At 41.4% G+C, this 27,061-nt stretch overlaps 1 protein-coding gene across 1 annotated transcript in view; it reads left to right on the plus strand.

Annotated features, from left to right (window-relative positions):
* The window catches only part of ATP8B1 (ATPase phospholipid transporting 8B1), a 128,216-nt gene that overhangs the window by 60,252 nt on the left and 40,903 nt on the right, over positions 1 to 27,061 (plus strand). The window contains exons 2-8 of the mRNA XM_006116564.5: positions 12,970 to 13,172; positions 17,129 to 17,226; positions 19,483 to 19,596; positions 21,508 to 21,606; positions 21,695 to 21,756; positions 22,532 to 22,604; positions 22,712 to 22,782. Of these exons, the coding sequence (XP_006116626.1) occupies positions 12,992 to 13,172; positions 17,129 to 17,226; positions 19,483 to 19,596; positions 21,508 to 21,606; positions 21,695 to 21,756; positions 22,532 to 22,604; positions 22,712 to 22,782 (698 nt within the window). The 5' untranslated portion in view covers positions 12,970 to 12,991. The remainder of the gene's footprint in view (positions 1 to 12,969; positions 13,173 to 17,128; positions 17,227 to 19,482; positions 19,597 to 21,507; positions 21,607 to 21,694; positions 21,757 to 22,531; positions 22,605 to 22,711; positions 22,783 to 27,061) is intronic.

Below are 27,061 nucleotides of genomic sequence, written 5' to 3' on the forward strand. Positions count from 1 at the left end.
CAGGGATATGAAACATTTATGCTTGTTCAGACAGCTCTGTGTTGAAGAGAAAGTTCTTCACAGACATAGTACCACCGCTCAGGGAGGTGGATTAATTATACTGACTGGAACGTCTTCCATTGATGGAGCAGCTGTGCCATTGTAGTGCTGTACAAGATAAGCCCTGAGTGTGAAGAGTTCAATTCCTAATTTGGGATGAGGGGGAAGGAAGCATAGCTGGATGTCAGACAATAGATCTGTTGGGGATGAACAAGCCACCAAAAACTATTCACCACCTATGAATGGAGGACACAATGAGTGGACATTAACTTCTAATGACCGGCAGCCAGCAGGAAGCTATTTCCTTCATCTCTCTGCAGGGAAGCACAGTGGAAAGGCCTGAGCAGAAAAAAGGGACTAGGTGTGAAGAGACTGGAGGTATGTCTACATGACAGAGGTTATGATGATATACCTTCCGTACCCTCACATGTCTTTGTTTTTGCCTGGTTTTCTGGTAGTTTGTGCCTGGAAAAATAAAGATCAAACATTTTCTGTCTAAATTATTTTAAATCTTGGTTTGAAGGAAACCACAAACCACTTTATGCCAGCCAGCATATTGTGTATGGCTCTGCAAGAGACTGGAGAAATGCTGCCTAGATCTGTAGGCAGCAGATTTCTTAGTGATTCGAAAGCAGAGTTCCAAAAAGACAAGCATAGTTTATAGAATTGAACTATGGCACATGTTAGGAAATGTATGTCCAAACACATACAACATTTTTTATCTGAAAAAGGAATTGTAGAACTTGATGTAGTTGCATTAATATGTTGGGGATAGTGGTGGGGAAGTGGGAGAGGAGAGGTGAATAAGTACAGAATGTCTTAGATGAATTTAACAGTAAGTTAAAGACAGAATTGACAGTATGACTGACTTCAAAATATTGTAGGACTTTAGAATTTTGTAGGACTGGAAGGAAACTCAAGAGGTCATCTTGTTTAGTCCATTGCATGCATGGAAGGATTTAATATTTAGACCATCCCTGATGTGTTTGTGGAGATTAAGAGTAGATCAGACAATGATGGAGATTTCACAGCCTCCCTAGGCAATTTATTCTAGTACTTAAATACCCTGACAGTTTGGTCATTACAAAAGCCTTCCTGCATAGTCTGCAACCAAATATTCCTGTTTAAGAAGACAGCAATTTCAAGACTTTTTTAAATGGAGGAATTGAGACTAAATAACACTTGCTGCTAATAAAAGAATATATTCTAAAATGTAAACCCTTCCTGATGTAAAACTAAATCCCAAATCAAGGAGGAGTGTCTTCTGGTCAAAGAGGGACTTTGATTTTCTTTGGCAAGTTTTTCAGAAACAGTGAAAACTCTCTAGATTAGACATTTGAGCATGGAGATGACTTTGGGTACTAGCTCAGCCCAGAAGTTGTCAGAATATACATATGCTACCGTATTTTCCAGCGTATAAGACGACTTTTGATGTTAAAAAACATCCCCCAAAAATCGGGGGTCGTCTTATACGCCGGGTATACAGCTTTGCGGCTTTGCAAAGCCTCGGGGGAAGCCGGCGGCGGGGCAGCGCAGGCGCGCGGAGGGGCTCCGGCGGCAGGGCAGCCCAGGCACGCTGGGGCTGTCCCGCTGCCGGGCGTCCTCAGAGGCTTTGCTCCCGGTGTCCCTGGTCTGCTGGAGACGGTCCCCAGCAGACCAGAGGCACCGGGAGCAAAGCCGAAGCGGCGGCGGGGTGTTGCGCTTCTGAGGCTTTGCTCTGGCAAAGCCTCAGAGGCGCGGGACCCCGCCGCTGCTGCGGCTTTGCTCCCGGTGCCTCTGGTCTGCTGGGGACCGTCTCCAGCAGACCAGGGACACCGGGAGCAAAGCCGGGGAGGCGGAGGGGCGCTGGGGTATAAGACGAAACTCTATCTTTTAACTAAAAAATTAGGGGGTCGTCTTATACGCCCAGTAGCCTTATACGCCGGAAAATACGGTATGTTATCTTTTATGTTCTTCTGATTTGGGTAAGAGAAACCAGGAACCCACGTTCTGTACTCCTTTTCAGTAAAGGATATAAACCCTTACTTGAGAAATCAAATTTATGCTTTTGGATATAATTATTCTTCTACTCACAAAGTAAGTTCTTTTTGAAAGACTCCTAAAAGGTGGAATAGTAATAGAGATGTAGCCATGTTAGTCTGGTCTAGCTGAAACAAAAGACAGGACTTCCTTAGATCAGTGGGTCTGGCCCACAAAAGCTCATCACCTAATAAACCATCTTGTTAGTCTTTAAAGTGCTGCATAGTCCTGTCTTTTGTTTCCTAAAAGGTGGATTGCGTAGTGCTAATACTGACCTTAATTCAGTACAGCTAATCTGGCTTGTTTTGAGGAATGAAAACTTTTATTATAGACTGTGATAGAAAGTCTCCCACCCCCTTTGCTTTTTCTTCCCTCCCCTTCCCCTCTCCTATTTATTTCAGGCATACATATCCCAAACTCATAACTCCGATCATCTGAAGAAGTGGGCTGTTCCCACGAAAGCTCATGATCCCATTTACATGTTTTGTTAGTCTATAAAGTGCTACCAGACCATTTAGGGTTTTTTTTCCCTTTAACAGACAAACTTGGCTACCCCCTGAAGCTTCTTATTTACCATACTCATTCCCCCCTCTATCTAATTCAGAGTGTTTTACTCCAAAAATAAATCGATCTCTCAGATCCTCTTTAAGAAAATTACCAGAACAACCAGTAGCAGACTCTGTTTGTGCTTGCCAAATATTCAGACTCTTACTACTTCTATTTGCTTTCTTAAATTACATGTCTGTTGTTTTGGATTAAAAAAAAAAGGTAGGCACATAATGTTTAATTAGGATCCCTGTTACGTACTCTATATATACTCTAGTTCACTAGATTCTAGTGAAAAATGCAAGGTTTTTAAGAACAGTAAATGTTGTTTTCCCCACCGATGTTGAGAAAACATCTCTTATTAGCAGCTATAGAATTTGCATAAAAATACTGCTCAGGTCTCTGAATATATATTGCCAGCTCTTTTTTCTTTTAATTAAATGGTAAACCACCACTACTGATCAAATGGCTGCCTATGGCTTTTAAGCTCTTTTAAAAATCCCTTCCTTGTTGCCAGTTTTCTCTGGTATGTTCATGGCATACGCTCAAGTCAAGAATGTAATCGTTTCATGTGACACATCTTCCCAGATGTCTCCCAAAAAACCCTCACAACCACACTTACTGACCCATAGTAGTTCTATCATTTGTATTAGGTACTTTAAGGTGAAAGAAATTAGAGACAATGTCAACTTAAAAATGCATGATTTATCTGCATTATATACCTGCCTGCTTCATTGTATTCTGGTAGCTGCTAGAGACATCAGTTGGTGCCCTGTCATGTTTGTATGATAATTAGCACAAAAAGATGGTTCTTGACCTAAAGAATGTACAGTCTGCAAGGAAAGCTAACAAATGGATTTAAGAAAACACATACAGGGAGTACAAAGTACTAATGAATCAATTAATGTTCAAGATTTCTTATCCTTTGTTTATTTTTGTATAGTCAATTCATGATTGTCTCCTGGGTTCTCAGTTTTATTCTCTGGATTTTTGTTCTCTGGATCTTCTGCACCCTTACATAGGGGTCCTGTGGTACATCTGCTATTATATGGGATTGTAAAGCTACAAAATGTGGCAGAGGGTTTTGGAAGCTATTTTTAGTAGAAAAAGGGATATGGTCTCTGAGAAAAGGTGTCTGGGCTTTCTCCTTCCTATTTATCAGTGTTCATTGGGATGTTAAAAATTACTCCATGCTCCTAATTTCATTCCCTATAATTCAGTTTATTACAACATGACAACAATGCACTTGTGATGTTTTGCTTTTAGAACTGGAAAAGCATCTTTATTCAATACAAAATCATTCTTTTGAGCTTCACAGTAATTAAACTGAATGGATGCTAGTTTTTCTGTGCCTGGTACGTGAACAAATAGATTTCTGATGGACTGCAGCATGGTAAAATTTTGTGTCATCATGAGTATAGTGTAGCAAGGCTGTTTCTGTATTTAAACTAAGGTCAATTAAGCATTAACAGACTTTTGACATTAAGAATGGAAATCTCTGTCCGTGTTGACAGCCCTGCCTCAGCGTTCTGCATTAGGGTGAATTTCACTTTGGTATTCAGATATGGTAGTGATGGGAACAGCTTAAGAACATAAGTAGAGAGAACTCTGTAGGTTGCATACATGTATAAAATTGTCCTTCAGTGCAATTTTTGAAGGCTTTCCCATCTTGCACATACATGACCATGGCTTGACTTTTGTACAGTAGATCATTATTACTTGGGTTCATGTAAAATTAGCCACCTTCCTGTTCCCCTCCATTGGAACCTGTTTTGCTGTTAAAGCCATAGACTCTCAATCCCTTTCCTGGGTAAATCAAGCTTCTGCCAGTCAACATCCAGGGGCAGGTTGGATTTCTTATATGGTGGATATTTTGCTGCCAGCTAGTCAACAGCAAAATGAGAAGTACCATGGCTTGGATAATTCATAGGCCAGCTGATCGGTCATGGAAACCTACCAGTCATATCCACACATCTGATCAGCTTAGAGAATTTCACCAGGCCTATCCTACCAAGTCCATACCTGAAAAACCTGTTGTAGGGCTTTTAATTAATTTGGTACAGGTTATCCCCTGCTGGTCATTGCCCACCAGAGGCTGCTCATGGCTTCACTCTCTGCTCTACACAACAGTTGCCTGGCTTCTCATCCACTAGGTTCTTGTGTTGTGTTCTCAGAACGTTGTGTTCTGTTTCAGCTGGATCTGGAGGGTTATCTTTTCCCATCTCAGCGGGCAACTATATTGGTGAGCATATTACATTTGGTAAAGAAATGAATTTGTGTGCTCTCCAGCAGTTTACTGCAGAGTGGCTCCTACCTTTTTTTAAGACAAAAGCAGCTCATTGATCTGGTTCAAAGAAACCCATTTAGAGTTTGTCATAGACCTGCTATGGTACATTGCAGCAGTGGGCAAACTTGATGGCCTGTTGAGCCACATACAATAATCTTTAGATGGTTTGAGAGCCTGGTACGCCTGCTGGGGCTCAGAGTTTCAGCCCTACACAAGGCACATACGGAGTCTGAAGTCCTGAGCAGCTGTAGGTGTGCCCCCCGGGTCTGAAGCCCTATCACTCCACTATAGATCTCTCCACCTCTCTCCCAGTTTGGTGTGTGAAGAATGGAGGGGAGGGTGTGGGGGGGCTCCGCAAGCTGTATTTTATCTGTATAAATGCTGCTAGTTTGGCGACCTTGGGCACAGAGGTTTTATTAGCTCATTGCTCAGGGTTAAGCTAGGGTTTGAAAACTGATATAATGCAAATTTCTAATGTTTCAGCATTCAAGTGATGGGAGTAGGGTTTGGTTTCTTTTTACAAATGTAGGCCCTGGAACAGAGGGGAAAAATAAGTACAGATGTTATGTCATTTGACCTTTCGATTGCCATGATTTTTCATTGTCCACAAAGGCATGTGTGGCCACAGTCTGATTTCCCCTACCCCCCACCCCAAACTCCTGGAGTAAAAAAAGAAAACTTTAAAATGAATTTTTGTCCAATCTTCTATTTAGCAAATTGGAGAAAATCCTATGATCACACTTCAAAATGGCTCCCTCCACAACACAGGAAAACTTCTGCACAGTTTTTGGTGGGAAAATTTGTAGTTTTAAAATAATTACAAATTGGAATCAGCAATTCATTTTCTGCAACTGAAATTGCTTTTTTGGGAGATGTGACTCCGCATGCACTAAAAGAAATGCCCATTGTCCCTGAGTTGAAAGACAGAAGTAGTAATCTCATATTACCTATTAGTTTTCTCTGGCATCCTCCATCTACCAAGAAGACAGCATGTGTTTAAATTGAGTTCTAAATTTGGTTTAAATGCTTGTATTCCGTTTATATTCACGGAGTTTCGTTGGCAAACATATGCAATACTGTAAGAGATGCATACATGGCCCTGATCCTGAAACTATAAGTATGCAAGTGGGATGCTGTATTTAGAGCCTAATGAAGATTGTGGGCCTTGGTGAAGGTCCAATAGTGTGCTTGTATGATGACAGCTGCAGGATTTGGGACCATTTTTAAACCAGCGTTCTGTGATTAGGCTAGCATTGGTAAGTCCAGAGTGTGAAAAATACTGAATAAAGCATGGCTATTGGAAATGGAAACAACTTCACAGACTGAGTCCTTGGTCTCTGCTACAAATTTATAACAGTCTAACTGCATCACTCGAGAGTGGAATTTCCATATCCCTCAAAGATGCAGTTTTCCTGATTTAACCCCCCCTTGTAGGACAGTGCCATGCTGACAGGAGTGCTTTTATCATTAACATAGCTGTTACCTTTCCGGGAGGTTGGAGTAACTCTGCAGATGAGAGAAGCTTTCTGTGCCATTGTAAGTGTCTGCAAGCCCTAAGGTCAGAAGGTAACATAGTAATCATCTACTCTGACCTCCTGTAAACTGAAGACCATAGCATTTCCTTGAATTCATTCCTATTTGAATTGGAGCATGCCTTTTAGGAAAACTTCCAGTCTTGATTTAAAATTGACCCATGCGGGAGAATTCTCCACAACCTTTCATAAATTGTTCCAGTGGTTAATTACACTCATTTAAAAAAAGATAACTATATTTCTGGTCTGAATTTGCCTAGTTTCACCTTCCAGCCATTCCATCTTGTTATACCTTTGCTAGATTGAAGAGTCCTATATTATCAAGGATGTATTCCCCATGTAGGGAAACTATTATAAACTGTGATCAAGTCACATCTTAATCTTCTGATTGTTAAGATGAAGAGGTTGACCTTTATCTTGACATATTCAACAATCCTTTGAGCATTCTACTGACTTTTCTCTCTACCCTATTCAATTTCCTTCCTGAATTTAGACTTCAGAACTGGACACAGTATTCTAGTGCTCCTCACAGCAATGCCAAACAGAGAAGTGATCTCACTTCCCTGTTCCATTTGATACTTCCTTGTTTATATATCTGAGGATTGCATTCACCCTTTTAACTACAGTGTTGTCCTGGAAGCTCAGGTACAGCTAATTCTCCTTCATAACCCCTAAATTCTTTGAGAGTCACTGCTCTTTGCTCTTAGAGGTGTGACTATGTTTGGCTATATTGATGTACATATTGGCTGTTCACCAAGTGATATTGCTGTGTGTCAGTAACATTATTTACTACTCCCCTAATCTCTGTGTCATCTGCAAACTGCCATTGACTTTTCTTTGGGAGGAGGGGTGTCATTGTTAAAAACGCAAAATAGCATCGGTAGGGTTGCCAAGTCCCCGGATAGGTATTTTCGCCTCCTGTCTGGTTTAAAAAAAAATTAAGAAAATACCGGACACCTAAAATGTCCGGTATTTTCTGGGTTTTTTCCTGGCCAGGAGGCAAAAATGCTGGACACCTGGCAACCCTATGACACACTTGGCAACTGGGCCCAGCCCCTGCACCCGGACTTACTGCTTATCTGGTTCCACAGGGAAGCTGCGTTCTGGCTTGATCATGAAAACAAAATGACCACCAGCAAAAAGCCTAAAGACCATAGGGAAGCAATGCCTTCCCTGGGTCTTAGTGCTCAACCACTCCCCTGTTCCCTATTCTGACTCTGCAGGCACTCTGAAATTTATTTATTTATTTATTTATTGATTAATAACTCTGAGTCCTTTTTTTTTCCTCTCAACAACTTTGATCTCCCCCTCCCCCCCCCCCAAAGAATTTTTTCCCTGGTGGGTTTTTTTTGGGTGGGGGAGGGAGAGGAGTGTTCGGTATTTTTGGTTAAACCATCTGGCAACTCTAAGCATAGGGCCAAAGGTGCTCAAAGGTGATTTGGGGACCAATCAGTTTGCTGACTTCTAACCCATTTAATGTGTGCCATGTTAGGTTTGAATCATTCTAGATTTTTCATCAAAATGTAATATGGTATCAAATCAAAAGCCTTACAAAAGACTAAGGATACTACAAAAACATAATTGCATTTAGAAGCCAATTTACCCCCCTTTCAGTCTCTAAGTTCTATATTCATAGAATCATAGAATAATAGGTCTGGAAGGGACCTCGAGAGGTCATCGAGTCCAGCCCCCCGCCCTCAAGGCAGGACCAAGCTCTGTCTACACCATCCCTGACAGATGTCTATCTAACCTGTTCTTAAATATCTCCAGAGAGGGAGATTCCACCACCTCCCTTGGCAATTTATTCCAATATTTGACCACCCTGACAGTTAGGAATTTTTTCCTAATGTCCAATCTAAACCTCCCCTGCTGCACTTTAAGCCCATTATTCCTTGTCCTGTCCTCAGTAACCAAGAGGAACAAATTTTCGCCTTCCTCCTTGTGACACCCTTTTAGATATTTGAAAACCGCTATCATGTCCCCCCTTAATCTTCTTTTTTCCAAACTAAACAAGCCCAGTTCATGAAGCCTGGCTTCATAGGTCATGTTCTCTAAACCTTTAATCATTCTTGTCGCTCTTCTCTGTACCCTTTCCAATTTCTCCACATCTTTCTTGAAATGTGGCGCCCAGAACTGGACACAGTACTCCAGCTGAGGCCCAACTAGTGCAGAGGAGAGTGGCAGAATGACTTCACGAGTTTTGCTTACAACACACCTATTGATACAACCTAGAATCATATTTGCTTTTTTTGCAACAGCATCACACTGTTGACTCATATTCAACTTGTGGTCCACTATGACCCCTAGATCCCTTTCCGCCATGCTCCTTCCTAGACAGTCGCTTCCCATCTTGTATGTATGGAACTGATTGTTCCTTCCTAAGTGGAGCACTTTGTATTTCTCTTTATTAAACCTCATCCTGTTTACCTCTGACCATTTCTCTAACTTGCTAAGGTCATTTTGAATTATGTCCCTATCCTCCAAAGAAGTCGCAACCCCACCCAGTTTGGTATCATCTGCAAACTTAATAAGCGTACTCTCTATCCCAATATCTACATCATTGATGAAGACATTGAACAGTACGGGTCCCAAAACAGACCCTTGAGGAACTCCACTTGTTATCCCTTTCCAGCAGGATTTAGAACTGTTAACAACTCTCTGACTACGGTTATCCAGCCAATTATGCACCCACCTTATCGTGGCCCTATCTAAGTTATATTTGCCTAGTTTATCAATAAGAATATCATGTGAGACCGTATCAAATGCCTTACTAAAGTCTAGGTATATGACATCCACCGCTTCTCCCTTATCTACAAGGCTCGTTATCTTATCAAAGAAAGCTATCAGATTAGTTTGGCATGACTTGTTCTTCACAAACCCATGCTGGCTATTCCCTATCACTTTATTACCTTCCAAGGGTTTGCATATGATTTCCTTAATTACCTGCTCCATTATCTTCCCTGGGACAGACGTTAAACTGACCGGGCTGTAGTTTCCTGGGTTGTTCTTATTCCCCTTTTTATAGATGGGCACAATATTTGCCCTTTTCCAGTCTTCTGGAATCTCCCCTGTCTGCCATGATTTTTCAAAGATCATAGCTAAAGGCTCAGATACCTCCTCTATCAGCTCCTTGAGTATCCTGGGATGCATTTCATCAGGACCTGGTGACTTGCTGACATCTAACTTTCCTAAGTGATTTTTAACTTGTTCTTTGTGTATCCTATCTTCTAAACTTACCCTCTCTCTGCTTGTATTCACTACGTTAGGCACACCTCCAGACTTCTCGGTGAAGACCGAAACAAAGAAGTCATTAAGCATCTCCGCCATTTCCAAGTTCCCTGTTACTGCTTCTCCCTCCTCACTAAGCAGTGGGCCTACCCTGTCCTTGGTCTTCCTCTTCCTTTTAATGTATTTATAAAAGGTCTTCTTGTTTCCCTTTATGCCTGTAGCTAGTTTGATCTCATTTTGTTCCTTTGCCTTTCTAATCTTGCCCCTGCATTCCCGTGTTGCTTGCCTATATTCATCCTTTGTTTGTTGTCCTAGTTTCCATTTTTTATATGACTCCTTTTTTATTTTGAGATCATGCAAGATCTCCTTGTTAAGCCAATCTGGTCTTTTGCCATGTTTTCTATCTTTCCTACACCTGCGTGGGCACGTCAACACTGATATCCACTCCTCCTACGACTGGCCCTATATCGGCCATATCACCTCCCATTAATCCCAAACCTCCTCACTCAGAATCACGACTCTCTCCTGCATCCGCAGCTGCATATCCTTCACCTTTCAGCATGGTACCTAGTTGGCTATATGCTTCTGAGCCTCTCTGCTCTGACCAGGTCAAGAACATTCTCATCCATAGTAGAAAACAGAACACACGATCTACTTACCTTGCACCGGGACATGATTCACTTCCTAGTGCTCTCAACACAATATGGATGGGTCCTCAAACAGTTCCCAGCCACTTTATTCTAGACTACATGATGCTCCTAAAACAGAGTGGATTGTCCTTAGCATCTCTGAGAGTCCATCTCGTGGCATTGACAGTCTTTAGGCACCCAATAGATGTCGCATCGTTATTTGCCCACCCTGTCACTAAGCTATTTCTTAAGAGTCTAATAAACTTAAACCTGCCTACACGTTCTCCCTCTCCCTTGTGGAGTCTGGACTTAATACTTGGGACTCTCACCACACCACCTTTTGAGCCTCTAGCTACGATTCCTCTCCACACCCTCACAATGAAATTGGTCTTTCTCATCACCATCACCTCTGTGACGAGTGAGTGAGATTTCAGCTCTTATGGCAGTACCTCCATGCACCCTTTTTAACCGAGACTGTGTGATCCTGAGACATCACCCAGCCTTCATCCCTAAGATCTCTTTGGACTTCCACCTTAACGAGCTAGTGGTGCTACCGGCTTTTTACCTGAAACCACATGCATCATCACGTGAGGCAATTCTCCACACATTAGACGTGCGCAGAGCACTAGCCTTTTACATAGAACGCATGAAAACCATTAGGAAAACAGACAGGTTACTAGTCTCTCTCACTGAACATTCTAAGGGAGAGCCTCTATCATCCCAACGGATATCCAACATTATTGTTGCCTGCATAACCCACTGTTATGCTGTACGAAATGTGCCACTTCCGCAGTGCCCTAGAGCTCACTCTGCGACTTCCACTGCTTTCCTGAAAGGTGTCCCTCTTCCTGATATTTGTAGGGCAGCCACTTGGGCTTCTCACGACATGTTTGCCAAGCACTATGCTATCCAGCGCAGATGGCTTCCGGATACTTCCGTAGCATCTGCTGAGCTTTCATCCATTAATAGATAATAGCCTCCAAATCCCACCTTCCTTTCCATGCGTGGGTACTCAGTCACCTACAGTGGAGCACCCACGGGGACATCACTCAAAGAAGAAAGTGAAGTTACTCACCTTGGTGCAGTAACTGTCATTCTTCGAGATGTGTGTCCCCGTGGGTGTTCCACTACCCACCCGCCTCCCCGCCTCGGAGTCTGTTTCTGTCTATTGCAGATCCTGAGGCGGGTCCGAGGAACTTGGTAAGACCGTATCGCATAGCACGGGAGAGCGCTATCACCATAAGATGCTCCTTCCCTCCCCCCCCTGGCACATGCACGGTCTGATCGGGTACGGCTTTGAACATCTCCATCCTGCGGCGCTGGGGCAAGCCCAGCACCTACAGTGGCACACCCACGGGGTCACACATCTCGAAGAATGACAGTTACTGCGCCAAGGTGAGTAACTTCGCTTTACTGTTAGAAATCTTGCTCATGTCCAGGATTGTGAAAATTGAGAGCTGGCCAAATCAGTGAATATTATGAAAGGAATTTTTTTCTCACATTTGCATAAACTTTTCTACTGAAAACAGAGACCACAAATCTGTGGGCTGTTTTTTGTTTTTACTTTTTGGAGGTTGAAAGTTAAACATTTTTAAAGGGTGTTTTCGTGTAGAGGCTAAGTGCTTTTCTTATGAGAGTATGTAGGTTCAATAACATGCTCAATGCTGAGGCTTTTTAAGACCGATTGTCCTTAGGATAAGCTTCCAATTTAAATAATTTGTATTTGTAATCAGTTCTAAGTACATTACTCTTATTACTTTATCAGAATACTACATTTTACAGTGCAATAATATGAATGTTGTTAATGTGTTTTTAGTAGAATAGAATGTGATTTCCAAATATCTTCTAAAAATCATTAAACACTTCACACATGACATGACAAATAAAGGTTCGTTTAAGCTTATCAAAAGAAATTACTTGTGTGAGAGCTTCTCCCATTGTTCTGTTGCTAATGGATGGAACTGGAATTATCAGAGCCTATACCAGTCACTGCTAATGAAAACTCTCTTCTAGGTAAGAGCCTGTGCTTCTGAAGCAGAAGGATCTGAATTCTACCTCTTTCTCTCTCCTTTTTAAGATGACCTGAAGTGCAGCATGTAAATCCCTCTGTGGTCCTGAACTTTAGTAATACTACAGGTTGAACCTCTTCAGTCTGGCAACATCCATGGTTCGGCATGATTTTAGCTAGCTGGATGGTCACTTATCATGGGTGTGGCCAGTTTCCCACAGTCGAATAAAGTTTGTCTACAGCCACCAGTCCTGGCTTTCAGTGTTCTGTGCTGTTGTTTAGCTCTAATTTACCCCTAAATGTCTTGTAAGAGCCCAGTAAGGTGTGGAAGTGTTGGTAATGATGCTAGATAATATTGACCTCCCATGGTCTGGCAAATGTTCTGGGTCAGCAACAGTCAGGTCCTGAGGGTGCCGTATTAGAGAGGTTCAACCTATATTGTAGTTCTTGCTAGAATTTGTGGGTGTATCAAGGATTAGTATGTCATTTACAATTACCATTAGATCAGTCTGTTGAAATTTCAGAAAGATCATAAGGAGAGGCTAAAGATCTTGGATTAGAAATCCTGTTCCATAGCTCTGAACTATCTTTGAAATTGGAGTCTGAACTCAGGTTAAGGGGTTCTTAGAAGATCTTAGAATGATTTTGTTATATTAATTGTCAATTAATTACCTTTGTCAGGTAGCTGCAGACTGCTGGCAGGATGCATTCGGACAGGGATTCAGAGACAACCTTTGAGGAGGACTCTCAGCCAAATGATGAGGTGATGCCCTACAGTGATGATGAAACAGAAGATGAACTGGAGAGTCAGCTGCCTCCAGTTGAACCAGAGCAAAACCGAATCAACAGAGAGGCCGAGGAAAGCAGAGAAACAGTTAAGAAAGGTAATAGTATGACAGCAATTGTACCAAAATAACTAGTTACTATTGAAATATAAAGGTTCAGAGGATTGTTAAGAGTACCAGATATGCATAGATTGCTGAATTTAAGAATGAACTTAATACTTTCTCCCTGGACAGAGCTACATAGATTAATAGAAAATGCTGTTAACCAATGTCAACTACAAAGTCAATCCACTGTCACCTACAAACAAAATCAGATCCCACTATAGCTATTTGGGCCCAGTGAAGTGACTTCACACCATTATCAAATAGGAGTTTGAGCAGATCCAGGCTTTTTATTTAGAAATGTTCACAGGTTGTTGGACTATTACTCCTGAACCTTTATGCAGACATATTTCTAGCCTTCTACTTGTTTTCTAGTTATTTTGTTTAAATTTATTTCTGAGTTAGCACAGAAATGTCACTTTGATAAACTTCTATGGGGGATGCTGACATCAGGTGCCCTAAGAAGAGGGATTGCTCTTTGGAAAGTATCTGGCACATTTTGGGTGCCCTCACAATTTTAAATAATACATGAAATAAACCAGTACCTGTCATACTGGGAGAATGGCACAAAAATTGTCAAGTTGAATTGCTAGTGTCTGATTTCTCATGCTATTATGACTAGAGAAAATAAACAGAAGCATTTCAAACATTTTTTTCACTAAGCAAGTTACTTCTGAATCATTTCTATTCATTAAATAATTTATACATAATGGAAGCAAACAAAGCGTGTAGATCCTGATGTTAATGTTTACCAGTGTAAATGAGAGTTGCACATTCTTGGAGTTTCAAGAGCTAAACTGTTTTCTAAATAAAACAAGTTGTCATTGGCAGCTGGACACTTAAACTAAAAATAGCAGTTCAAAAATATTTTTATTCGAGTAATCTCCTTGGTGGATTTTATGCTTCTCTTTGTGGCCTCTAGAGACAAACCATAAATCAGCACTCTTGTGCCACTTTTGCTACTAGAATATATTCTAGCAGCAGTTTTTGATGGAATGTCAGTATACGGACGCTATTTCTAGCAGCACTGGAAATGAGACTTTGATGGCTATCTTTAGTTTGTCATTCCGCAATGACATGGTGAGCAATGTTGGTAACTAATTCAAGCATTTAATAATTAAGCTTCAAAGCTAATGTAATTTCATGATCAATGGGAAGTATGTGCTTCTTGAGTTTGTCTTCAGATGTTTCAGTCTGACTGGAAATTCCACAAGGTACAAGTGTGTCTGTTTACAGATGCAGTGATAATCTACGTTTATCTTTGTTTCCATGGCTCTGGATAAAAAAGTCAACTCTCTCTGCTTTACTTGCATTACTTGCAGAATCTGTGCAAAGACTAGAACTAGATTAGTCCAGTGGTTGCCTGTTGTCGGATAATGCTATAGAAATCCCATCCTTATTGATTTTTCCATAAAGAGAAGATTTGTTGAGTTTTCGTAAAAGTTGAATATTTAATGAACAGCAACAGGTTTTCTCTTCTCTTCCTTAGTGAAGTGTTAAATAAGAACCCTTCCAAGTAGTCTGGAAAATGTCTTTCCCCTCAGCCAAATTTCACTCACTTATTAATTCAGAATTCTGCACATTGTGCAGTCATCCATAGGGTTCCAGCATTTGCATCAATCTAGGTTATCATTAGGGTCCATGTACATGCAATTGTCAATGGATCTGCTTCATAAAAGCGCATATATAAACACCACATTACTATTGAGGACAGCACTTTAATCATGTGAGGGGACAAGCATCTCATAAACGGGTCACCTGGCACTTACTTTTTTTGCAGCTGTTTTGGCTGTTCAGTGAGACCATCTATTTTAGAACCTCAGTTTTCTAATAGTAAGGTTTATAGATTTATAGATTCTGAGGCCAGAAGGGATCATTATGATCAGCTAGTTTGACCTCCCTGTATAATACAGGCCACAGAACTTCTCCAAACTAATTTCAAGAGCAGATCTCTTAGTAAAAACATCCAATCCTTTGCTAAATGGCAGAAACATAAGGTGCTCATACATTGCCAGTGCTCTTGTTATAATTCTTTCTCAGTATGTGCTATAATGATTAACAGTAGTTAATGAGAAAAAAGGATTAAGACAACAGACTGGAAGCTGGTGTGTATATATATCCTGCAGTTATCTCCAATCTTTTCTCTATTTTAAACAGGTAAGGCAGGTTGTAACATGGCTCACTATTGACTAGAAAACTGCTTTTAAAAAGCATATATTCCCCATCCTCTGGGGCCATCCTGCTGGGATTCCCTGATAGTGTGGGGGTGGTTCAGTTAAGTCACTGTACCATACCCCTGCTTGTGGGATTCCCAGTACTAGTGGGTATAGTTCAGCATCCTTGTTGTGTCAGCTCACACATGTAACATGAAGAATAATTAGAGCAAGAATGATCTTGATCAGAGATGCTGTGGTCTAGCCTGTGGGACTATGTGTAGAGGGAGACAGACGAGGTGAAGAATCTAGAAAACTGGTCTAATGCAGTGTTCGGAAGTGGCGTAGCCTCACTCTCAGTGGGAAGGCAAATTTATGTGAAAATCAGTTAAAAAAAAAAACCTGTCAGACAAGTTAAGCAGAGTTTATTCTCCAGTGTGCACAGGGCCTAAATGACTGGGTTTTTAGGTGTGGGAGTGAAGTAAATAGTAGTACCAACAATATGGGCCTGAGGGCAGGAGTGGAAACTGGATAATAGTTGAGGAAAAGGGTTAGAATGTGAATAAACATAACATGAGGGTGTAGAATGTACTGGGTGTGCAAAAACTGGATTGGGCAAATAAGGGGAAGAATGAGGCAGTTGAACAAGGGAAAGGGACAAAATGACACAATGGGGCAGGGAGTATATAGGTGAGAATGCACAGGCAGCATGGAGGGAAGACAAGGAGCATCTGTATGAGGTATTGGTGGTGCACATAACTCAGCCAATTCCCTTCTCAGAGGAACTACTTGACCAGTTGTAAATTTACATCTGCATCCCAGAGACAAAGTGGATGAGTTTGTATTTTGTTGGACCAACTTCTGTTGGTGAAAGAGAAAAGCTACTGAACTACAGTTTTTCTTCCGGTCTGGGCATCTCAGGCACACCATAGTGTCCAGGCCTATAAAAAGATAGCATACTGCCACTTTGACATATACAAAGCTCCTTGGATTTCCTTTTTTAAATTTTTTGACAATTTTTTGCTGGACACAGGGCACCTCATCAGCAGATGGAATATTTCTTCGTTGTGGAAAATGAACTTTTATTGCTCTAAAATTTCGGTTATTGTGAGCAATTCCACAGAATTAGAACTAGCTGAGAGTTGGACTTCCATGATGAACTGTGTAGGATTTTTAATGAAACTGTGATGTGCTCTTCTCTAAGATCTAGACAGATGGTCAGAGATGGGTAAACTTTTAGATTTTGCTTGTTTTTTTTAATCTTAGAAATATTTTTGGGGTGTCAAGTCTGGTTTGCCTAGAATTGCTAGAGGATTTCTTGGGTGGTCCTAGAGGTGCACTATGGCTTTTCCCATTCATTCAAAAGGCAAGAGTGGAAACACACCCTTTCTTTGTTCATTAAGTAGTGGAATTAGATGGGTGGAGCAAAAGCAAACAAAAAATCATTTCTCTCAGTTGTTTAATTTCAAGCATTTTTTCATATAACATTCTTAACTCTCCATGTACCAGAGATGTTGTCTCCTAAAGTAGCTTAGAGTTCAGTTAGTTGCTTATACAGAAGACTTTTTAATGAAATCCTTTGAGGCCTTGTTTATCAATAATACAGAAATAAACAAGGGTTTGGAATCTCTGCTTGATTTTTTTTTTTTAACATTGCAAATTGCCTTAAAAGATATCAGAGGAGAGACGGGGTGAACTTTAAATCTGCAGACTTGTTTCCCCATTGTTGGAGCAATCAGGTATTGTGATTCATTTTGGCATGTGTGTGGCACTCCCTTTTTTATTTTTCTCCCTTCCCAGATTGCAGCTGGCAAGTTAAGGCAAATGATCGAAACTTCCATGAACAACCCCAGTTTAAGAAAACAACATTTTTATGCATCAAGAAAAGCAAATATGCCGTAAGCCATCTTCCTTTATATATAATGGTTGAGGTAGATTTTTTTGTCAGGAGGAAAACTTGTTAATTCATGATAAAATGTTGCAAGAATTAAACAGTGTACATGTACTATTATACCTCTCCAGTCTACTAGGTGGGTAAGTAATATCATCCCGGTTTCCTGAACAGATTAATTGAGGCAGAGAGTGATTTGATGAAGGGCTTGTCCACATGGTGATTTGCTGTGTGGCAAGCCAGGTGAATCTATATCAAAGTGCACTATGGAATGTACACTTCACCATCTCAGGGTCTGTATTGTCAGTTAGTGCATGGCTAGCTTGTGTGCTACAGATTCATAACTGGCTTCTCATGCACTAAATTGCTGTATACACTAATGAGCAAAAAGCAGTTTAGAATTTTGATTTCCTGAATCCCAAGGCTGCATGCATCAAATGTTAGTGATATGGCTATCACTAACATTTGAATCAAATAATGTGTAATTTTTTTTAAAAAAAATTACCTTTAGGCAGACAGCATCCTGGTCAAGTCAGAATTTGGTGCATTTTCAAAATAAATGATTATCGCCACATGCTTAAGTACAATGGTTTGGTTTAGAGTCAACAATGAGAAGATTCCATGTTAGGGATGTATAAATAATTTTATTTAAAAATTGTGTTTAAAATATACATTTCCAAAAACCAGTAGGATTATTTTAAAATAAATTAATCAAGTAGTAGTGCTTGTGTGTAGTTCAGGTTTTACATAACAAATAGTGGTATCAGGAGACTTCACACAGGCCAGCCTTGATTACTTTCATGGCATAATTTGTTTATTTTACAAATAAAATGTTTTTTTTAATTGTGATCCCTGCACCCTCTGCCAGTATCTGAAAAAAAAATTATTTCATATACATGAACATCAGTAATAAAGATTTTGGAGTCAGAATCCTTCTTACTGATCCTAATGATTGTTTCAGAGTAAGAATCTACTTGTCACCTAACAAGGTGCTTGTCTCTGCCTTGCTAACTAAAGTGAAAAGTTGTAAACTATTTTTGTGAGAAAAGCAGCCAAGTGTAATATGAATACCCAGAAGAAAGAGATGTGTAGAGTGAAAGATGCCATTCTTCATTATCTCTCTTCTGATCACAACATTGCAGAGTCTGGTTCATCTTTTTAGCTAATTCAAGTTAGAGATGAGTATCTGTTAAAAGTGCTGGATGTGTAGTCAGTACACATTCTCAAAACATAGGTATTGCTTCCCCTCCTGCTTTGTGCTTTGTAACTCAGTCCTGCTCGAAAGGGACAGCCTTTTTGGATGAGTGATCAGTATCGTGCCTATTTCCAAACCTTTATAGTTCCTTGGGACAAGTCTCAGCTATACATTTTTGTTGACACAACTATGTTGGTCAGGGTTTTGAAAAGACACAATTCCTGACCTGATATAGCTGCAGCCCTATCGTGTAGATGCCATTTAATGGCCAAGACTTTGCTTTATAGATTAGGATTGGTGTAGCTTTTTTAGCAGGAGGAACATTTGTTAATTCATTATAAAATACTCCAAGAGTTAGGCAAAACTGCTTTTATACTATTTTGGAGGGTGAGGATAGGGCTTGGATTGGAATAAGTTTTGTTGGCAAAAGCATGATTTTATCACATTCACATTAGGAGAGCTTTGTCAGTGTAGATATTCTAGTATAAAAAAACCTGCTTTTATGAGGATATCTTACACTTGAGAAATGTGTATGTCTGGTCTCAGTTGAGACTGCCTGTAACGATATCCGTTGTTCTGGTGTCCTGGAGAAAGACCAAATAATTTAGAATTGCTAGTTCCTAATAGGTTATCTATTTAGTTCTAGTCCTTTCTCCTGCTCTTCTGCTAGTAATTAGTCCATAGAACAGCCATCAGATAAGAATGATTTTTCAATCGCTACTGACATAGGTTCAGTTAGAAGGAGTTGCCTTGAGGTAAAAAGTCAGTATCCTGTTTCCAATCCCTTGATTTACACAGTGCTCCAGACAATCATTTTCAGCCATTGCTAGTCGAAGTTGGAAACAACAAAAGGAAAAGAACGTTAAAGCCAGCAGTCATTTTGGCTGATTTAACCAAGGCAGTGACCCTTGTTAAACTGGTGTGCATAATACACTTAACTTACATGCCATCTGTGGAGAGGCATTCCATAAAGTAAAACATTTTACATGAAATGCAAATTGGATTGAAGAAGTATCCATTAGTATATTGCTATTTAGACTGATTTATTTTTAATTTTTTTCTTAACAGGGGAATGCAATTAAGACCTACAAGTACAATCCGATTACCTTTTTACCATTGAATTTGTTAGAACAATTTAAAAGAGTGGCCAACTTCTATTTCCTGGTTCTTCTTATTTTACAGGTAAGATGTGATTACACAATAAAGATAATTATGATAAAATTAATATAAGTTGAATTACTCTGCAGTGCAGCTGAATATTAGTACTTTTTGTGACATTGCTATCATGAGACTAATGTGGACTTCATAAACAACTCCAGACTAATTATTTTTAAAATTCAGCACATTTTATATGAACTTGGAGTCTTACACTTTGTGTTAATCATTTTAGCTTAAATGTATGCTTGTTTAAATGTATGCTGTGTACACCCCTCTTAGAATACAACTATTTACTTAGAGTGTGAGCTCTTTGGGGTAGGAGGCATCTTTTTTGTTTGATGTCTGGACTGTGCCTAGCACAGTGTGGTTCCAGTCCATGACTGGAGCTCATAGGTTATCTCTTCATTGCCAAAAAAAAGTTTATTCTTAATTCACAGAGCTAACTCAGGTCAAAAAAGTACTGAACGAATGGCAATATAGCAAGCTTGTGTTAAAAGCCAACACTCAATCCCTGGATACCTTAGAGACTTTATATCAAGCTGCAAACATACGTTAAGATTTGCTGTGTCTTCACTGTTGTTTTAACCTGAGTTAACTAACCTGACTGAAGAACACACCTTTTGAAGAACTTCATGTGCTCAAATCAAGGAATTGGATAACTTGCATTCTTCTTCCGATGATGGTCCCTATTTTAGTCCACTGAGAGTTTATGTATATGCACTCTGTGTTTCGAGCCAGAGAATTTTGTCTGGGTCCACGCATGAACCCTGCCTTGTCTCATGGATTCATCTGAGGTAATGAATGGCAGGACAGACAGGCGGTGTCTCAGTTCCTTTTCACCGTCAAATAGTCTGTGTGAGAGAGCTCCATATCGACTTGCCAGTAACATACTTGCACACAAAAAAAGTTGCCTATAGTTAGTTTTTTAGAGTTTTACTGATTTTATTGCTTTTAGATCATTTTGTAGTGGCTTTAGGTGCTGGCTGGCCAGCTCTTGCACACATGCCTAATGTCTAACTCGGCAGTAAGCAGCCTGAGGTTGGACACAGTTCACCAGTTAGCCTTTGGTGAGCTGCTGGACACTTTATTTACCTGTGCATCTGCTGGTACAGCCACTCGCAGCCCTCTCCCAGCCACGGATCACCTTCCCTACCAATGGAAACTGTAGGAAATGGTGTCTTGATCCACGTCACTTCCCACAGCTCCTATTGGCTGGGAACAGTGAACCATGTCCAGGCCACTTATTGCCCACTCCTAATCCAACTGATCACCATACGTAGGATGAGGGAGGAATTTTTCCCCGGGTCAGATTGACAGTGCCTTTGCATACTTTTCTTCTTCCTAGGCAACGTGCGGGTGCTTGCCAGGATGATCACTTAATCATTTCCCTGCCATTTCAGGGGCACAGGCAGGGATGCACCTTAGTCCCTCATATTCTCTGACTGGCACAAAATAATGTACAGGTTGGACCTCCCTGGTCCGGCACGCTCACAACCTGGCCTGGCCTGGCCTTGCTGTGCTGCCAGTCCATCTTACCTGCTAGGCCAGGCAACGCAGCTCCCAGTGCACTGAGCTGCTCTGTTGACGCATGCTGGGCTCCTGGTTCTGCTGGGCAGCTTTGCTGGGGTGTGCCAGGCAGTGCTGCTGTTGCTCACCAGCTACGGGCAGCCCTGCTGGGTCATGCCTGGCAGCCCAGCTGCAGGAAGTCCAGCCACAAACCCTCCACCAGGACTCTCTGGTCTGGCTATATTGGATGTTTCAGGACCAGAGAGTTCAGATTTACAGAGGTTCAAGCTGTAGCTTCTTTGAGGGCTATAATATTTCAGTCTAATTTTGGTTGGGTAGTGTTGGATGTACAGGAGGTCAGGCTTGATGATCTGTTGGCTGCTAAAGTGACTCACCAAGTTGTTCTCTGATTTTTGTTTACGTTCACAGACAATTCCTCAGATAACCACTTTATCCTGGTATACAACTCTAGTGCCTTTACTGCTGGTGCTTGGTGTAACTGCAATCAAAGATCTAGTGGATGATATTGTAAGAAATATTTTCTTAATGTTAAAATTAATGATCAGTTACTTACATAGGTAAAAGTAAACATATTTCTTTTTCCTGTCCCCTTAAGGCTCGGCATAGAATGGATAATGAGATTAATAACCGAACATGTGATGTTATTAGGGATGGAAGGTATTGTAAAGTTTTTGCTTAACTTTGAAAGTAATGTTTTCACTGGTTACTGATTACTCCTGCAAAGTTTAAATTGTAGATTATATTGTACATTTAAATTGCAGTTCTGCACTGTTTATCTACCTGCATGTGTAACTCCTATTAACAATTAAAGTTAATTGCCTACATCCAATCTCTTGTGGTTTGAAAGAACAGTCACATAAAACCAAAAAACACATTGAATCTGTGCAAAGTGTGCGTTTTGGTGAAAGAGGTAAAAATATTCAGTTGTGTTTAAAGAATGAAGCCTATCTGTGTTGTAGTTTTTAATGATTTCAGGCCAGGTTTACTCTAGACCAAGCAGCTAAGCTTACGGTGCACAACTCGAGTAATGTAGAATTTGTAGCTGGAGTTAGCTTACCTGAAACTGAGCTTTGTGGTCTCCTCACAGTAGGATTCCGATGGGAACAAACATTCCCGTTGGTTTTCCTACCTCACAAAAGTACTGGATACCAGTGGGGATGCCCTCTGAGTTCAATTTATTGAGTCTTAACTAAACTCACTAAATACATAGCTGCAAGATCAGTCACAGCAGCAACTGTCTTCCTTTTAGTGTAGACCAGACCTGTGTCGTCAGAAACTGTTTGAATAAGGAATGTTTCTCTGTTGAGATATAAGGCTCTTCTACTCTAACACTGTGGAAGTCTGCTATGGAAGATGTTGTTTACTTCAAAATGATATATAGCTTATGTCTATCCTAAATTAATACTAATTTTTAAAAATATTTTATACTTAGGTTCAAAACTGCAAAATGGAAAGATATTCAAGTTGGAGATGTAATTCGTCTGAAGAAAAATGCCTTTGTTCCTGTAAGCAAACAGCCTTATTTAAAAAAATAAATTCCTTGTTTGTATGGAGTTTGTCTCTGGAACAATATTGTTTGGCTCTCATTTATTCAGTGTATTGTTTTGATTAGGCTGATATTCTGCTGCTGTCCAGCTCGGAACCAAACAGCCTTTGTTATGTAGAGACAGCTGAACTAGATGGGTAAGGCTCTTTTTATGGGATTTCTTACATGTCATTTTTGGTGTTTATGATGAAAGGTCAGAAATGTGCGTTGCAGAAATATTATTCCAAAGTAATGAAATTCTTTATATGCCCTGGTTATTAGATCAGGCAAATTTAGAGTAATTCATTTGTAGGAATTTTGTCATTACTGTTTCATAAATACCTTAATTTGTACTCTTTCTAATATAAATGACTTTATGAAGTCCAAGTAACCCGGACTCGGCCTAATATGGCTCTCTAGTGACATATCACAGAGTAAAGTTTTGTCTAGTAATTGACTTAACCATACAGCTGCTGTTGATCTTGAGGGCCACATGTTTATTCCCTGCATTAAAACTATAAAATCATATATAGAGTCCATTTGGTTTACAAGACATTGCAGTCAGAGTGTGTGTTTCTCGTCTTCATTAGAGCTCATAATTTTGTCAGTTGTTGTTTAACTTTAGGTTTTACTTCATTTACAACAGCTTTCTCTAGCCTGACTACTGCATCAGGAAAGCATTGGCTTTGAGCAGTTATGTCCACACCGCTATCTTTATTGTTTGGCAGAATATTCTGTTCTCCATCCCCCCTTTCCCTCAATCAAAACAGTTAAGAGCTGAGCAGCCATAGGCAAAATACTGTGGAAAGTTACATCTGCACTGACTTTGTTAAATGTAATGGAAAAAGAAACACACAGGGAACGTCTAAAAATGGAAATGTACAAATTACAATTACTACTTGCTGCACTTTGTTCTCACTCCCAGAGAGTGACAGGAAGGGCAAGAAAAGCAAGTAGCATCCTGGCAGCAATCTTAAGGGTGGGGTGGAGGGAGGCTTCAGCCTTCCCCTTCCCCCAATCTCACACCCTCCTCCCGCTCTGAATGGTGCCCTTGCCCCCTGAGATCCTTCTTCCACATACACTCCAACCCCCTGCCCTGATTTCCCCCTCCCCAACCCCTTTCCCTGCACCCCTCCACACACATCCCAACACCCTGCCCTGAGCCCCTCCTTACTCTCCCAATCCTGACTCCTTCCATTCCCTCTCCCTGCTCTGAGCCCCAACACGCACACACCCAATCCCCTGCCCGGTGTTACCAGATTTGCCCAATACTCTGGGGTATACTCATTTATCAGGGTTACCCTTATGGGACTGGGGGAAGGTTAACAACTCTATCAGTGTGCGGTTGGTGCTTACTTGTGCTCTCATATGGAGCTGAATTCTCCCTGCTGCCAATTCCCCCTCCCACTGGAGCTCTCCTGCAGGAACTAGGTTCCTCAGGATAGGGTTCTTACCACCTTGGCAACACATACAGACACTCACTCCCACTAATCAGAGCACGTCTGAGAGGAATGGGTACTCAGCACTCACAAGCTGACCCCCTCATATGTCACTGGACTCAGCTGGCTGGGTTTCACAGCAATGCCACACTGCACCCTCATGTGCCTTTGGACTCTGTGGGCTGGATTAAACAGCACTTTAAGCTGCCATCCTCATAAGCCCCCAGGTTCAGCACCCCCTATCCCCACTTTCACACCACAGTCATTCACTGGTAAACCACATGATGAGCAAACCCCACAGGATTTTGGGCACTACATGGATCTTTTGCTTGGGTACAAGAAGCGCTGTTGCAGAGCGAATGGGGAAGCCAAAACAACACCCCTTAAGGAAGAGTGAGCAAAAGAGAAGGAAAGAGAGAGAAGCAACCAGCTTAACAATGAAAGTGATTTATTTCTGAGTAGTGAATAGATATCCAAGTTACAATATTAAATCTAACAATTACAATATTAAATCTAAATTGAAACTGATTACAAACATTAGGTAACCATATAACAGTTTACACTGGGCAGGGTCAGGAGGCTATGCTTAGAGAGATAGTTGATGAGAGAGAGAAAGAGAGAGAGAGACACCTCACCACTCCACGGAGCTTGCACTGATCGGGGTTCCCAGATGATGATGGTAGCCGGGGGGCCAGAGGGCAGGAGACAATCAGGACAGAGCCCCCAGCACGATCAGACAGGAGATGAAGAAGTCTCGATGGAACTGATGCAGTTTAAGTCCAGGTATCAGAACAGTTTTTCTTGGGGCAAAGATAGACTTTTTATAGGGATAGTTCAAAGAGAAAGAGGAGAGACAGTAGAGACTGATCACCCCTGGTTATGGGTGATGTTCCTTGAACACAATGCAACTAGGCAGTTTCAGTATTTTCGATGTCAATAGGATCGTTACTAGAATTGGTCTGATAATGACTAATTTGGGTGTGAGCAGGCCTAGGTTCATTAGCATCTGGAGCAGGGATTTCCCATCAGGCAGTGCTTCTCTGCTTTTGGTATCCCATAGTTCACTGCAGTTCTTGCCTTGGAAGAGCTGCTCTCCATTCTGTATGCTAATGAGATGTCCCTCTGTTCCATCTTTAATGCAAATGAGGCTGGGGTGTTTCCTTAATTGTATCACGCTTGTCTGAAGCAGTTTAGGTGTGTCTTCCCCGGCCTTTTCATTGCTTTGTCTTTTTGATTCTAGCAGAGGCCTAAGGGGAAGGGGGGGTGATGGTTTTCCATGAATGTCACTCCCTGGCTCCCAAAAGCACAGGGCTGGTAGGTAACACTGGAGCCCCCTCCACTCCACTCCACTCCACTCCACTCCACTCCACACTTACATTGTTTTACAGGTACTGGTATATTGCAAACAACCCGCCCGCCCCCCCCAACTCTTTGCCCTGAGCGCCCCCCGTTGTGGGATGCGATATGATAGTACCTTTGAAAAATTTAAGTTACATTCACCCCTGAATGATAGTTAATAAGAATACTGGAAACATATGGGGACCTATAAAGCAATCTTAATGTGCTTTCTAGAAACTCAGATTAGCAGTAATTTACTCTCTCTTGCCCAAAGAAGTTTATCTCACCCAAAGTTCTCAGCTAAATGTTTTTGGCTCAGCGTGGTTGAGACTCCTTTTTCATGAAGTAAAAGGATAGTGATTTTGCTTCCTCAGTGAAGGGTACCTAGGCAACTCCCCTGAATACACTCAGGCAAGCCTTTGTTATAAACTTCCAGGTAGGTTTCCTCCCATCAGCTGCTTTTCTCTTCCTGTTAGTTTCTCTCTGAAGTCCTCACAATCCTTTTTTTTTTTTTTTTTTTTTTTTTTTTTTCATTCCATTCCATTCCATTCAGAGTGATCATGGAGAGCCTTCATGAACCAGACAGTTCTCAATCTATCTGTAAAAATACAGATAAACATCTCCTGACTGATAGAAAACCTATTTTTCACCTTTGCTGGTGATCAGAACCTTCATATAGAGGTTGGGGATATATTCTAATTATATGTACAGGTTGCATCTCTAAAATCCGGGATTCTCTGGTCCAGCAACATCCGTGGTCAGGCGTGACCTCAGATGTTCCAGGATCAGTGTCCCAGCATGCTGCAGGGAGGTCAGGGCCTGGGAGCCAGCCTTTGGCTCAGTTGGGCTTTGGGGTGAGGGGTGGGGGAGCCAGCGCATGGCTCAGCTGGGCTGCAGTGGGAGCTAGGAAGCCTGTAGGGGGAAGGCAGGCAGCAGGGGGCCTGAAATGACCTCCCCTGGTCTGGAAAAATCCCTCATCTGGGACCAATCCGGTCCTGAGAGTGCCGGACCAGGGAGGTCCAACCTGTACTGACTCCTTATACAGTGCTTGTACATAGATTTCACAGTGCTATTAGAGCAACACTGGCTTTCCTTTGAGACCCTGAGTGACATTCTTTGAATTAGAAAGTACATATCAGATTCAGAAGAGTACTGTAGTCACACTGCACCCCCTTACCAGTTGGCATTGAGAGATTCTTGGCTCACATTTCCTTATTTACAGTGAACAGGAGTCAATCCATATATACATTACGGAGAAAAATGAGCAAGATTTCTTGTTAGAATTGGGAATTTCAAATGCATTATTGTAATGTTTGCAAACGTGCTATTTTACCATTTTCTCAAAGTGGGTATGCAGATAATAGCTGTGTGTGTAGGGGTGGCATAGCTGCAGAAATTTTTGTGGTGCTCAGAATGCCCAGAGCCTGCACCCCTTTCCTATTCAAACTCATTCCCCCTTCCCATGTGGCTAAGACTCTGCGGGGGGAGGGTGTTTAGTTGCCTGGGCTGGGACAGAGGAATGGGGTGTGGGGATTGTGTGCAGGGTGCAGTCTCTACTCCCCACCTACTGCTCCCGCATGCTCCCCATTGCATTCCCCAGCCCTGCCTGCCAGTCTCCTGCATCTCCCAACACCTGCTGCTTCCCTGGAGCAATTTACAA

Source organism: Pelodiscus sinensis, chromosome 6 (assembly GCF_052426305.1).
Source record: "Pelodiscus sinensis isolate ZL-2025 chromosome 6, ASM5242630v1, whole genome shotgun sequence".
NCBI lineage: Eukaryota > Metazoa > Chordata > Testudines > Trionychidae > Pelodiscus > Pelodiscus sinensis.